This window comes from Poecile atricapillus, chromosome 5, assembly GCF_030490865.1.
Source record: "Poecile atricapillus isolate bPoeAtr1 chromosome 5, bPoeAtr1.hap1, whole genome shotgun sequence".
Lineage (NCBI taxonomy): Eukaryota > Metazoa > Chordata > Aves > Passeriformes > Paridae > Poecile > Poecile atricapillus.
The window spans coordinates 32885086-32898431 of NC_081253.1; the positions used below are offsets into that span (position 1 = coordinate 32885086).

The 13346-nt window shown below is 52.6% G+C and overlaps 1 protein-coding gene across 1 annotated transcript; it reads left to right on the forward strand.

Annotated features, from left to right (window-relative positions):
* The first annotated feature begins 1461 nt into the window (after positions 1 to 1461).
* Positions 1462 to 13069, forward strand: ITGB2 (integrin subunit beta 2). The gene is made up of 16 exons (XM_058840445.1): positions 1462 to 1593; positions 6102 to 6168; positions 6482 to 6570; positions 6859 to 7042; positions 7245 to 7415; positions 7619 to 7860; positions 8173 to 8328; positions 8535 to 8630; positions 8760 to 8849; positions 9028 to 9168; positions 9410 to 9594; positions 10291 to 10535; positions 10783 to 11002; positions 11168 to 11382; positions 11495 to 11661; positions 11933 to 13069. Exons 1-16 carry the CDS (start codon positions 1576 to 1578, stop codon positions 11993 to 11995), a joined length of 2349 nt encoding a protein of 782 aa, XP_058696428.1. The 5' UTR covers positions 1462 to 1575; the 3' UTR covers positions 11996 to 13069.
* The last annotated feature ends 277 nt before the right edge of the window (positions 13070 to 13346 follow it).

Genomic DNA, 13346 nt, shown 5'->3' on the forward strand with positions numbered 1-13346 from the left:
AGCCATGGTACACCCTCTCTGCTCCCACCATTCCAACTCTGGGGGCTCCCAGCCCTCCCACCCTGTTCCTGCAACTTTGAGTCAGTTGAAGCAAAGTGGTTGGACGAACACCATGAAATAACTTGGGAGAAAAGACCCATACATTAAGGGCCTAATGCATACAAAAGGAAAATTACGGCAGCTCATCTCATTCAACCACACTTCCTTCCCCCAGATCTGCAACCCCCACCACTGGCAGGAACTCCACCAACCTTCCCATTTTTATCTACCACAGCTCACCCACTCCTGGGAGGCCTGGGGAGTTCTCTGCAACATCCAGCCTCAGCCATCCAGGCTGGGTGAGTGTCCCAGCTCCAGCTGGCTCACTCTCAGGGTCCATCCCCACCATATCCTGCATCAGATGCTCTAATGCTCCTGTCCCACTGCCAGGATTACTGTGATGCTTTCCTGCTGCACCTGGCTGTGATGAAACCAAGCCAGGTTTGATGTCTTCTTTAATAAAAGCACCAATCCACAGAGCAAAGAAATTTTATCAATTTTACAATCCACAGGGCTTGGAAATTTTCTGCTGGCACTGCAATCGCTTTTCTTACTGCAAAAATAAACCCATAACTGTAGCACAGCAGCAGGTGAACAGCATCAGGGTCCTGTAATGCCTCCAGTTGCCCTGACCATGGCAGAGAATTGGAACAAGACAGTCTGTAATGTCCTTTTCAACACAAACTCTTTTGGGATTCCACGATAATGCAAAATGGTGGCTCAATATCAGCTTCTTGGAAGGAAAACCTACGAAGCAATTAATAAAGACACGCATTTATTAGCTTTAAAAAACCCCTACGGTCCTATATGTTTTCTAAATGACTTTATTTTTCTTACTGTAGTGCCCTGAAGAGGTTAAGAGAAAATTGCCAGAAGCTCGTTCCTCTCTGCTTAGGGAAATGCTGCTGCTGGGAGGAGTTATTGAAGCCGGCACAAAAACAGTAAAAGGCTGCTTAAAAAAAAATCCCCACACAGCCCTGAGCTTTGCCAGGGGACAGCACTTGCATCCTCTGTCATGTGAGGAGGCCTGACTACCCTTACAGAAACATTTCAGAGCCCAACCCACAGTCCAAGAGGAGCCAGCTCCTCATCTTCTCCACACCCAAGGGCTGCCAATAGCTCCCAAATTCACTAGTTTCACCCACTCCCAGCTTTGCCCGCTGAGGTCAGCGCCGGTCCCCAGCAGGGCTGTGAAAGGTGAAAAGTTCTCATGAAGTGTGGGGGTTTGGGTGGGTCCCTTTCCAAGGTGCAGTAGGAGGGCTGCAAGCCCCTGGGTATCCCAGGGAGTCCGGTCCCAGTCCCACAAGGCAGGTTGCTGTGAGTTTGGGCAGGCTGAGTGGGGCTGGCTGAGGTTTGGGGAAACACACCCTCCCGCAGGGCACCACTCGACTTCCTCTTCCCCTGCAACTGCAAGACAGAAATAGGAAGGAAAGATTGCGGTACATCACAGAGCTCCTGATGCCCAGCTGCTTTTCCCAGCCAAACTTGAGAAGCTGAGACCAACCATCCTCATCCCAGCCCAAGTACAGGATAGAGATGAGGGCTAGAGGCCAGGCAAGTACAGCATCTCAATTTTTATGCTTCTGTTCCTTCTTTCTTGGGGGGGAGGTAGGCAGGCAACAAAGAGGTTTTGTAGCTCTGGTCTTTCAATGGCACATTTTTATTACTCCTGATCTAACCTCTGGTTACCTGAGTTCAGGGTGCTTCAGGGAGCTTGGCGCGGCGTCCCTCCCGCCGGCGGGTCAGTCTGTGCAGCCTTTGTGAAGGCAGCTTGCCTGGTCTGTGACAGTTTTGCCTTTGGAGATAGCATTGAGCCCAGAAATGCAGGTGGTTATTGTGAGGACCCTTGCTGAAGAGATCTGGAGGATGGCAAGGCAGACAGAGGACGATGCTAGACTTCCAAAACTCCCTTTTCTCACACTCTGCAGGCTCAGAAGGCAGAGCAGAGGGGGTGCAGTGTGCTCTTCCCATGCCCTCACACATGGCACTGGGCAGGGTGGCATGGGCTGTGTGCTGACGTGCAGCACCAGGGCTGTGGGCTGCCACCATCCTCTCCCGTGACCCTCTCTCTTCCTAAGGGGATCTCTGCCACTGCCAGCCGCGAGTTGCAGTGGGAAAGAGGGAAGTGGCATGGTGGCATGGCATGAGGATAGTAGGGATGGCTGCCTGGAGGACTCAGCACAGTGTCACCACCTGGAATGCCTGTGCACAGACCTTCCCGGCTGTCCCTGCACTCCTGTGAGCCTGGGGGAATAGCTGGGAGAGGGGGTGAGAGCCTTGCTCTTCTCCATCTCTTTGTGTGCTGCACATATCAAATACTCTGCAGGCATGTGACCTGGGGAGAGCAGGTCCTTCCCAACATCTCAGTGGCTCTTGGATGCAGATGGAATGTGGGGCACACCCCAGGTGTCAGGGAAAGCAGCTGGGTCCCTGTTTTCGATGCTTTTTCCAGTGTCACAGCTACAGCTCCCAGCCTCCTAGCAGGCGAGGAGCAAAGGTGTGAACACATGCAGTGACATCATGTCCTATGACCAGCACAGACCCTAGAACGGGGCTACTGCAAGTTGTGGAAAGTCTCTAAATGGTGCATTTTGCTATCCTAGCTGTGGCAGCTGTCACATCCTGCTTCACAGCGGTTTTGCACTTTTGGTGCTGCTCTGAGTGATCTCAGGCAGGCTGGAGGGTGTGGTGTTCCCAGACTACCCAGGGCAGATAGCGGGCAGCCCCTTCCCACCCAAGCAGGACTCTGACCCTGGCAGACCCAGCAGCACAAACCCCCTCCTTCCCTTCATCCCAGGGCAGGGCAAGGGTCCCACGGGCACCCAGGGATCTTGGTGCTCATAGCCAAGGGATGACACCAACTAGGCAGGGACTTGGTGCACATGGGAGAGAGCTCACCCCACAGGTCTATCCTCTTCAGGCACTGGAGGCTGCTGGAAGGAAATATATATAAAATATATTTGTATTTCCTATAATAGGACCTGGGAATATAGATAGATATATATGTGTGTGTGTTTATGTATATACTTTTTATTTAATTATATGTATTCTTTATATATTAAAAATATGTTTATATATATTTATTTTTTATATTTTTCCTGTGATTTATATTATAGATATATATATATATATATATATACACACAGACTGAGTATGATATTCTGCATGGACTGGGAAAGACCTGTGTATGACCACCTGGGTGGGATCTCACACAATTGAGTGACAGAAGAATCAGCCCCAAGTCAAGTGACATTCACTCTCCCATCCTCACCATACCCCACTCTGCTCATTTCCCCTCTGTACAGGGGTCTGGAGCTGCCCAGATTGCAGGGGTGGGAAGGAGCAGCTCTGCTGGGTGCAATACCTGGCATCTCTGTCACAGCATGATGGTGACCTGGCACCAGGGATGCTTGGCAGTGTGGAGCAAGCACCCATGGGCACTGGTGCTAGTGGAACCTCACTGTTACAGGTGGATGGTGCAAACACCACAGGAGTCCCCCCGGGATACTGGGCATGAGTGCATATCCCCCCTTTTTGTGGGAAAACAGATGTTTAGCAAAGCCCTGATGGGAGCTTGTGGCTAACAGACTTCAAGACTCATCTCTGCTGTTGAACACTTGTTTTATTTATAGCAACAGGATCACTGCTGGCATCAACACTTCCCCTTCAGCCTTATTTATAACTCCCAGCTTGCTCCTCCATGAGCACAGCAGCCGGCTTCATCCCAACAGCAGCCCCCAGCAAATCCTGAGTGCCAGAGTGCCCCAGCTCTGCACCCTGCCCACAGGCAGAACAGCAAGGACAGCACCCAGCATTTAACTTATGCACCTTCCCTGAGGCCACCTTCACATCTTCTGGCATGCAGACCCTTGGGGGACACCCTGCCCTAAGGCAGATGCTCCATTGGTGGAATATCCTGCTGGCTTCTGCAAAAGGCTTGCTGAAGATGAGGCTTGATCCTGAGCCACCCAAGTCATGTGGTGAGAAGAGCACAGGACCAAGAAGGACCCTGGTCCTGAGGTGCACCTTTCTCCCCCTGATGCCGCCATGCAGTCCTGGCCAGGAAGCAGAGCCTGGTGGTGTCCTGCCCTTAGCTGGGTTGCTCCATCTTGGCACTCCACTCCCCACCACGGAATGAAAGTGGTTGTAAAGCTCTGCAGTTCTGCTCCTTCACAGAAGGGCAGGAGGATGGACTACATGCACCCCTCTGCTTGCCTGAATTTGTGGGAAAGAAGGGGAAGAAAACAATTGCACAAGCAGAGCACTTGCGGGAGTCGAGACCCAGGATTGGTGGTGACTGCAAATCTGGGATGAGCTGAAGGGATCATCAAGGGGGTTGAAGGAAGTGCTGCTGAGGCCTATGTCAGTGCCCTGCTCATGCAAAGTCAGGTTGAAAGCTTGCTTTGCCCTCCTCTGAAGGCTGTAAGGAGGCAGACAAAGGCAGAAACCCCATTAGTGCTCTTTGAAAGCCCTGTGCTCACCCGCCCACACACCACAGCGTAATTTCCCTCCATGGCAGAAGAGAAGTGTTGAACTTCCTGCTGTTGCTCTCTCCAAGTATCAGGAGATACTCTTGTGACAAGGGCAAGAAGCCACTGTGGGGGTGAAATAAAGCATCCAAATGCAGCTCACAACATGAGCCCTACTATATAATATTTGATAGCAGCTAGCACTGGGGGTGTGTTGAGAGTATTTCTGTATTTTTGGAGTTTGGGAGCTTTTCTAAATCCAGTTTCAGGGTTGCTCTATTTTATGAGATGAGCCTGTAAACAGGAAACTCCAACCTCCAGCAAGAACGAGGAGCTCACAGAGCTCCATTCCCTCACCACCGCACACTTTGGCATGGCAGTGGGAATTAAACACTTGGAAACACTGGGCAGGTGGAACAGCAGGAGCTCATTGAGCCCATGGGTTTGGTCCTCACAGCATGTGTGGGAACTTCTGGTTTGTAGCAGAACTGGAGCCGAATTAGGCACATATGGGGTGTCAGTCACTGAGTTCTACAGGAAACAAAGGCAGGACCCACTTTTCTTTCCTTCAAGCTCAAATTCTGCTGGCAGAATCTGGAGGTGATAGGAATGTGTTGGGCCAGCTGGGCACAGCATGACACACGGACAGGGACATTGCAGCTGTGACAATAAATTATGCACTTAAAATCTTACCATGGGGGACTGTGGTGGTGGAGAGGAACTTGCAGAGCTCTTTGTCCAGGAGGGCTCTGGCCACCCACCATAGGATGGTGCAGACGTGGCAGAGTGAACTCATCACCCTGAGGGTTCGGCTGGGTGACCACAGCAGTGCCTCTTGTTGGCTGTGCAGCAATGTGATGTTGGCTGTGGAGCTCTGCCAGGGGGACTGGACCCAGGGCAGGGTGGGCTTCCAGATGGCCTCAGCCATAATCAGTGATGGCCACTACCTGTATCACAGCTGGGCACCAAACTTCACTGGGCAAACATTACCCACTGACCTACCTAGACCCTCTCTCTGCCTTTGGGAGAAGACCAGACATCCTTTCAAGGCTGACCAGTGTCATCCTCAGCTGGTGTGGTGTCTTACAGAGGCTGATGAGCTAAGGCAGCACACCCTGATGCCTGAGCAGCCCTAAAGTACTAACCTGCCTCAGTGTCTTTTGACAGTTTGCCTTATTTTCTCATTTCCACATCACTCTGAGCTGTTTATTTGGTAAGTTCACAGGAAGAGGTAATGGCAGGAGTGGTTCTTTTCTTACTCAGGGCAGCTATCAGAGCTATTTTGAAACTGATGACCTGGTTTTCAGGCACTGTGTCTAATATTGCTAAAAAAGGGAGTGTCTGTTGTTCCTTTGTACTTTCTTATTCCTTTTTCTTCTTTTAACAAATTCCTCTTTTCTGACTTCCTCGTGGTCATCCATGTTGCAAGGCCATTAGACTGTCAGGGTTTGCTCCAGGGCTTTGCTGGGGAAAGGTGTGACACATGACAGTTTTAATGAATGTGATCTCAACACAGGTTGTCCAGGGAAACTGCAGCTGCCTCATCCCTGGGGCACATCCCAGGTGGTCACAAGAATGTTTTTTGTCTTGCAGAAAATGTGTCCTGACTACTGTCTCCAGCTGTCAGCAGTGACCTGGATGCTACTGCTGGTGACAACAGGTGAGCACGACCTGCCTTCCTCCCAGCACCTTTCACAGGCAGTGAAAGGGTGGGGGGATCCGAAATCTGCCCAACAGCAGAGGGGACACAGCACTGAGAGGTGTGTAAAGGCAATGTCCTTACACTTCCTGGGATCTGGACTTAACACGAGACAGCTCAGCTGAAGGACAGCAAGGCAGTTGATGGCCCTTCCAGAGCCCCCAGCATTGGTTTGGGAGCCAGGGCAGGCTCAGGCCAGCTTGGGTGCATGGTGCTGGGTGTCTGAACATTCCCAGCTTCCCCCCACACCAACTCTGCCTTCTTGCCTTTCCAGCCTTTGCCATGGAGTGCCCCAAGATCAAGGTGGGGACATGCAAGGACTGCATTCAGTCTGGTCCAGGATGCGCCTGGTGCAAGAAGTTGGTAGGTCCATGTAGCCTGTCTAGTTGTCACCCCCCAGCAGTCAGCTAACCAGCATCAATCAAGGCAGTCACCCTGCCTGCCTGGCTCTGCCTGACTTCATTGTGGGTGTGTTTCATGTCCTGCCTGAAGGATGGGGCCAGGAGGGATCCAACAGCTATGACCTTTCTCCTTTCTTTTCTCCATCAATGGCCTGGAGACCTGGATTGGGGGCCAGGTCATCCTGTACGGTGCCTGTTCACCTCCTGCTCCTCTGTTTCTTTTTTTTCCTGCTGGTGTTGTCACACACAGAATTTCACCAAAGCCGGTGAGCCAGACTCCATCCGCTGTGACACCATTGAGCAGCTGAAGCAGAGGGGATGCCCAGAGAGTGAGATTGAGTTTCCAGGCAATGAGATCAAAAGGACACAGGACCTTCCCTTAAGCAACAAGATACAACTGACTCCACAGGAGGTGCACCTGAAACTGAGGATAGGTATGCTCTGCCTGGCATTCCCAACACCCTTCTTCTTGTGGCCTGCCAACAACGCCCTTCCACTCATCCCCAGACTCACCTGAGACACAGCAACACATTGCAGCTTGCATTTCCACCCCTTTTCTTCCCAGAGAGAGGGGGGGTGGGTGATGGCACAAGCTGGCACAACACGGTAGCTGATCCCAGCATCCTTGTCCCTCAGGCCAGCCTGCTGTGTTTGAAGTGAAGTTTCGCCGTGCCATGGGGTATCCCATTGATCTCTACTACCTCATGGACCTCTCCTACTCCATGCTGGATGACCTGGAGAAGGTGAAGAAGCTGGGAGGGGAGCTGCTCAGGGCGCTGGAGAGCACCACCCCTTATAGGCGAATTGGTGAGCCTGTCTTCAGCCTGGCACATCTGTTTGCTGCTGGGAAGAGCTGCAGGGCTGGAGGGGGATGCAGGAGGTGGACAGCAGGTGTCCTCTGCCAGGCTGAAGAGTGTGGCAAGGCAAGGGACATGGGCATGTGCGTGGGGGCCAGCAGATTGTCCATGCCCTGTGCCCTGTGCCCTGAAACTGTAGTCTGGCTACCCTAGGGTTTGGCTCCTTTGTGGACAAGACAGTGCTGCCATTTGTGAACACACACCCCGAGAAGCTGCAGAACCCCTGTCCCAATAAGGACGAGAAGTGCCAGCCTCCCTTCGCCTTTAAGCACATCCTGTCGCTGACTGACAATGCCAAGCAGTTTGAGAACGAAGTGGGGAAGCAGTTCATCTCAGGGAACCTGGATGCCCCAGAGGGGGGGCTGGATGCCATGATGCAGGCAGCAGTGTGTGGGGTGAGTCCTGCACCTGCCCTGCTGCCAGGGGGTGTGCTCAGGCAGGAGGGCTGCTGCCCACACACACCCGTGGCTCTGCCCCTCTTCTGGTGGGCTCTGGAAGCCCATCCTGCCTAAGTTCTGATTTGGCAGCAGGGCAGGTCACTCTGGAGAGTACAAGAGAGCATCCTACCCCAGAGCCTCCTAACCCTCATCTCCCTTAACCCACATTCCTCGTGCCCCCTGCCCCATGCTGGGGCTGACACCATGGCTGGGGTCACTGTCCTGCCAGCCTTGCCCAGGGGCAGGGGCCACTCTCTGTGCCACTTGCAGGACCTGATCGGCTGGCGCAACGTGACCCGCCTGCTGGTGTTTGCTACTGATGATGGCTTCCACTTTGCCGGGGATGGCAAGCTTGCAGGCATCCTGACCCCCAACGATGGCAAGTGCCACTTGGAGGACAACATGTACAAAAGGAGCAATGAGTTTGTAAGTACCTGGAGGCTGTTCAGCATCTCCAACACCCCCCACCTCACTTCCCCAGGCAGAAAAGATGATGTCATGTAAATAACAGCCTGTTTCAGAGACCAAAATGCCACCTTAATCATCCTAAGTTGTGCTACCACACCCAAAGTGTCTCCTCTTTTGCTGGTGGGGGAGGTTGTGCTGAGTGTGCTATCCCTCTCCCCATCCAGGACTACCCATCTGTTGGCCAGCTGGTCCAGAAACTTGCCGAAAACAACATTCAGCCCATTTTTGCTGTCACCAGTAAGGTGGTGGATGTTTACAAGGTGAGAATATGTCAGATCCTCCATCCCCTTTCCAGGAGGACAGACACAGCTGTGTGTGTCTCCTGCTGCTGTCTCCTGCTCTGCTGTCACGTGGTAGGAAGTGCTCACCTCTTTGCTCTCCACTGGCAGAAACTCAGTGAGATGATCCCAAAGTCAGCAGTGGGAGAGCTGAAGGAGGACTCCAGCAACATCATTGAACTCATCCAAGTGGCCTACAATGTAAGTGCAGGAGTTCTCACCTCTCCAGTGACATCACCTGCATTTCTAGAACCACCCCAGGCAGCTGAAATCCTGACCTGTGGTGCTCTCTGGCTCTTTTTCCTGACCTGCAACCCCATACCCTCTTGGTTCAGTCTACTCTTGGACTGATGGCACCTTCTCCACCATTTTTTCTAAGAACCTCTCCTCACGGATAATCTTGGACCATTCCTCCTTGCTGGACACTCTGGATGTCAAATATGACTCCAAATGCAAAAATGACAAGGACTCTGTGGATGAAGCAAGAGGCCAGTGCGACAATGTCAAGATCAATGATGAGGTATGCTCTCCTGTACCAGGAACACCCCACAGCTTGCACAGTTTCTGTTGCCCATCCTGTTTAATGATAGGAAGCCTGGTTGCTCTTCCAGGCTTTCTGTTTATATTAATTTAATGCCAAGAGTGTCCAAAATGCTATGGATTGTGGGAGATCTGCCCTTGTTCTGGATGTGCGTGTCCTCAGCCTAGGGCCTGCACACTGTGACATCTGGCCCTTCCCTGTCCTACTCTGCACTTTCTAGGTCATCTTCAAAGTGAAGGTCACAGCCAAGGCGTGCATTCCAAACTATTCCTTCACCATCCGGCCACTAGGCTTCACAGACACCCTCACTGTCCATGTGGCCAGCAACTGTGACTGCCACTGCAATGACCAGCCTGACCCAGCCGCTTGCAATGGGCAAGGCATCATCGAATGTGGCATCTGCAGGTATGTGCTGTCCACCCAAAACACAATTTCAAATGCTGCCAGAGCTGGGGAATTGCTGGGAGAGGGACGTTGGGCCAAGTCTTGGCTGGGCTCTGTAGCTTTGCACAAATTTTTTTGTTCAGAGGGGTGGATCCGTGCATTTCCCTTGGAACTGTCCCCTGTGTTGATGGAGGCAGGGGACACAATGAGCTGGCTCTTCTGTTGGTGGAGGTTATGCTGTTTTCCTAGGGGCCTCAATCCAGCTATCTATCCATCCATCCCGGTATCAAATCATCCACCAATCCACCCACCGAGCAGACACAGATTTCTGTAGTGGGTGAAAATCCCATTTCTTGGCTGCAGCTCACAGGTCTTTAAGTATAATTATTGCTTCATGGCCTCTCAGTGACAAACAGAGGCAAAGACTGGGTTCCCTCAGGAAATACACACATCTCCTTGGCAAGGGCTTTGAAATTATAAAATATAACAGTAATTTTTGGGCATTTATTTGGTGTTGTGAATACAACTGGTGGAAAAGCAGCATTTCTGAGGTTTGCTCCCAGTCAGCCACCCTGCTCCAGCATGGAGTTAGCACCAACATGCTGTGATTGCTTTTTGGTGAGGCTGTCCCAGATTTGCTCCACTTTTGTGGAGGTCTGGGCCCTGTGCATGCCCCATGGCCACTGACCCAAGCTTGCTCATCTCCTCTGGCGGCAGCTGCAATTCAAGATACACAGGGAAGAACTGTGAGTGCTACACCAAAGGAAAGAGCAGCAAGGAGCTGGAGCGCAGCTGCCGGAGGGACAACAGCTCGGTGATCTGCTCGGGGCAGGGGGACTGCGTGTGCGGGCAGTGCGTCTGCCACACCAGTGACACACCTGGCAAGTACATCTACGGCACCTACTGCCAGTGCGACAACATGAACTGCGAGTTCTTCAACGGCTCCCTCTGCGGCGGCCCAGGTGATGTGCCTGCGACAGCTTTTCCAACTGGCCACTGCTTAGAAGAATTAAATGCGCAGGGAGATGCGGCCTTTTTGTGCCATAAGCCCAGTGGGAGGGTTTGGGGCTGCTGGATCCCACCACACCAGCTCCTTGAGCATCCCATGAAGGGTGGTGTGGTGAGCGCAGGGTGGGTGATGCTCTCCAAGCGTGGGCAGAGGGAGGGTGGCCTGGTTGCCTGCAGGATCTGAAAGATCTTCCTCTGCAGCACGAGGGCAATGCGACTGCGGGGCGTGCAAGTGCCTGCCTGGATACGAGGGCAGCGCCTGCCAGTGCCAGCAGTCGACGGAGGGCTGCCTCAACACCCGCAGACACGTCTGCAGCCTCCGCGGGACCTGCCACTGCAACCGCTGCCAGTGCTGGGGAGGGTACCAGCCCCCCTTCTGCCGGGAGTGCCCAGGCTGCGCTTCACCCTGTGGCAGATACATGTGAGTGATGCGCACAGAGAGGCCACGGGGGCAGGGGCGATCCCTAATATCCCAGGGAGGCACAGGCAGGCCCTGCCTGTGCTTGGGCAGAGCCCAGCTGTAGCCAAAGCCAGGTGAGAGGGTTGCTGCCCCTGCAGATGTGAGCTGTGGCTGCTTGTTTTGCAGCTCCTGCGTGGAGTGCAAGTTCTTCAGCAGTGGTCCCTTTGAGAAGAACTGCTCCCAGGCCTGTCCCAACATCCATCTGCACACAAACTCAACAGAGGTGAGCATAAATGATAGGAAATGCAGAGAAAAGGATTCCCAGAACTGCTGGATGTCCTTCCGCATGGTCCAGGAGGATGGTGAGGATATGTACACCATCATCGTTGATCCTGATAGAGGTATCCCATCCCTGCTCCTCCTGCCCTGACACAGGCAGGCTGCCAACCTTGCTACTGCAGCCTTGCTGCTTTGCCAGGGGCTGCAGCCTGACACTGTCTGTCTGTCCTAAAGAGTGCCCACAGCCTCCCAACATCCCACTGATCGTGGGCAGCACCGTCGCTGGCGTGTTCCTCATTGGCATTCTGGTCCTGGTCATCTGGCGGCTCTTGATGGAGCTGCTTGACCGTCGGGAATACCGCCGGTTTGAGAAGGAGAAGACCAAAGCCAAGTGGAATGATGTAAGAGAGCCCATCCGTGCCAGTGGGGTGTTCTGGGGTGCTCAGATCCACTGGGGACAGTCGGAGGGGACATCCTTTCCAGAGGCAGCCATGTAGACCTGAGCCCTCCCCACCGCTCGTTTTTCAGCCCAGCTGGATTTTGCCATTTAGGGGCCTAAACACCCTACGGACTCTTCTTCCAGTGCTGTCTGTGCTGTTGGCGTTGGGATGGGTGGGATGGGTAATGCTCTGCTGGAAATCCAACACAAGCCTCTCACTTCTCTCCCTCCAGGCTGATAATCCCCTCTTCAAGAGTGCCACCACCACTGTCGTCAACCCCAGGTTTAATGAATGAGGCAATACCTGGCAGCACTGGGACGCACTGTTAAAAAAGGAAATGCCAAGCTAAGGAAAGCTCAAACTAAGGAAATCTGAAACTAAGGCTCCCACCCCTTCTTCTTTATCCTCATGTTTTCGTCCCTTCTTCCAAGAGCCCTCATCGTGTCAGGTGCTGACTGAAGGACTGCACCCACGCCAGTCTCCTGGCCATGCTTTCCAGTTGTGTTGGTGGAGCTGGTAGAGGGGAACACCACAGGAATATGCAGTGGGTCCTGCCCCATCTCCTGATGCTAACTTTGCTTTCTGGCAGCAGTCTTGGACACTGACCCCAAAGCCAGAGTACAGAGTGCTTCCAGCTTTTGTTTTGAGCTGGGATTTCAAAACTACCATCTCTCTTCTGCTCCAGCAGGATCTGCCTCCAGGCTGCTCCATGCCTTCCCCTGCAGCATTGGTCTCTACCACTATGCAATGTTTTCCTGAGAACTCACTGCTGAGTTGGACATAAAGGGTCCAAGCAGCTGCAGTGATATGATAGGCCCTAAGGGCTAGTGAGCACCTGTACCTTGTGATGAAGAGCAGCTGGAGAACATGCACTGGATCTTTTTCCCAGATCACCAACAGCTTCCTGACATCGCTCCCTGCTCAGACCTACCTCAGGCCAGGTTCTGCCTGGGCTTCTGCATGCTTGCCTTGTCTCCATCATGCCTTGAAGTCCTCTGTGCAGTAAGGAGCCACTGTTTGATCTATAGAACTTGATCTATGATCTATGAGCACCTGGAAAATGCAGGTTGGAGGTCAGCCATAGCTTCTCCCACCCCCTGGGGTATGATCTTTTCTCTGCTTTGCAAGCATGTCAGTCATGCCAGGAGCCAGCTGTGCCAAACATCTGGCAGTACCCAGAGCCTCTCCAGCTCAGCACTTATCCCAACCACACATAGCAGCCAGTTGCTCTTACATTGTGGGTCATTCCTGTGAAATAGTGGTACAATTCCTTATTTGCTTTAAGTTTGGGATTAATTTGCATAGAGTTGTATTGTGTTGAATCTTTATTTGCTCTGTGAAGAAGTTTAATGTGAATAAAGATTAATATATGAGGTAAATACATCTGTCCTGCTAAGAATTAGGTGCAAGGGCAGCAGCTAAAGCATTAATTGGAGAAACTACCATACACCTTGTCATTGCTGCCACCATCTTCCATAGGTACAGTGCCTGGGAAAGATCCCAGCTAGAGAAGCAAACTCTTTTCTACACCATTTGCCATCTATGCCCTGAATGGTGCTCCCTTGCAAGTCAAAACTGACTCACTGAACAGTGCAGAGCAGTTCTCATCCCTGCCCATGTGCTGGCAGCTGTTCACAGACCACCTC

Excerpts from the sequence above, each read along its gene's own strand:
- ITGB2 (XM_058840445.1), top strand. Across the intron at positions 9,595-10,290 it reads ATCGAATGTGGCATCTGCAG|CTGCAATTCAAGATACACAG; the intron begins GTATGTGCTGTC and ends CTCTGGCGGCAG. Across the intron at positions 11,662-11,932 it reads CCAAAGCCAAGTGGAATGAT|GCTGATAATCCCCTCTTCAA; the intron begins GTAAGAGAGCCC and ends CTCTCCCTCCAG.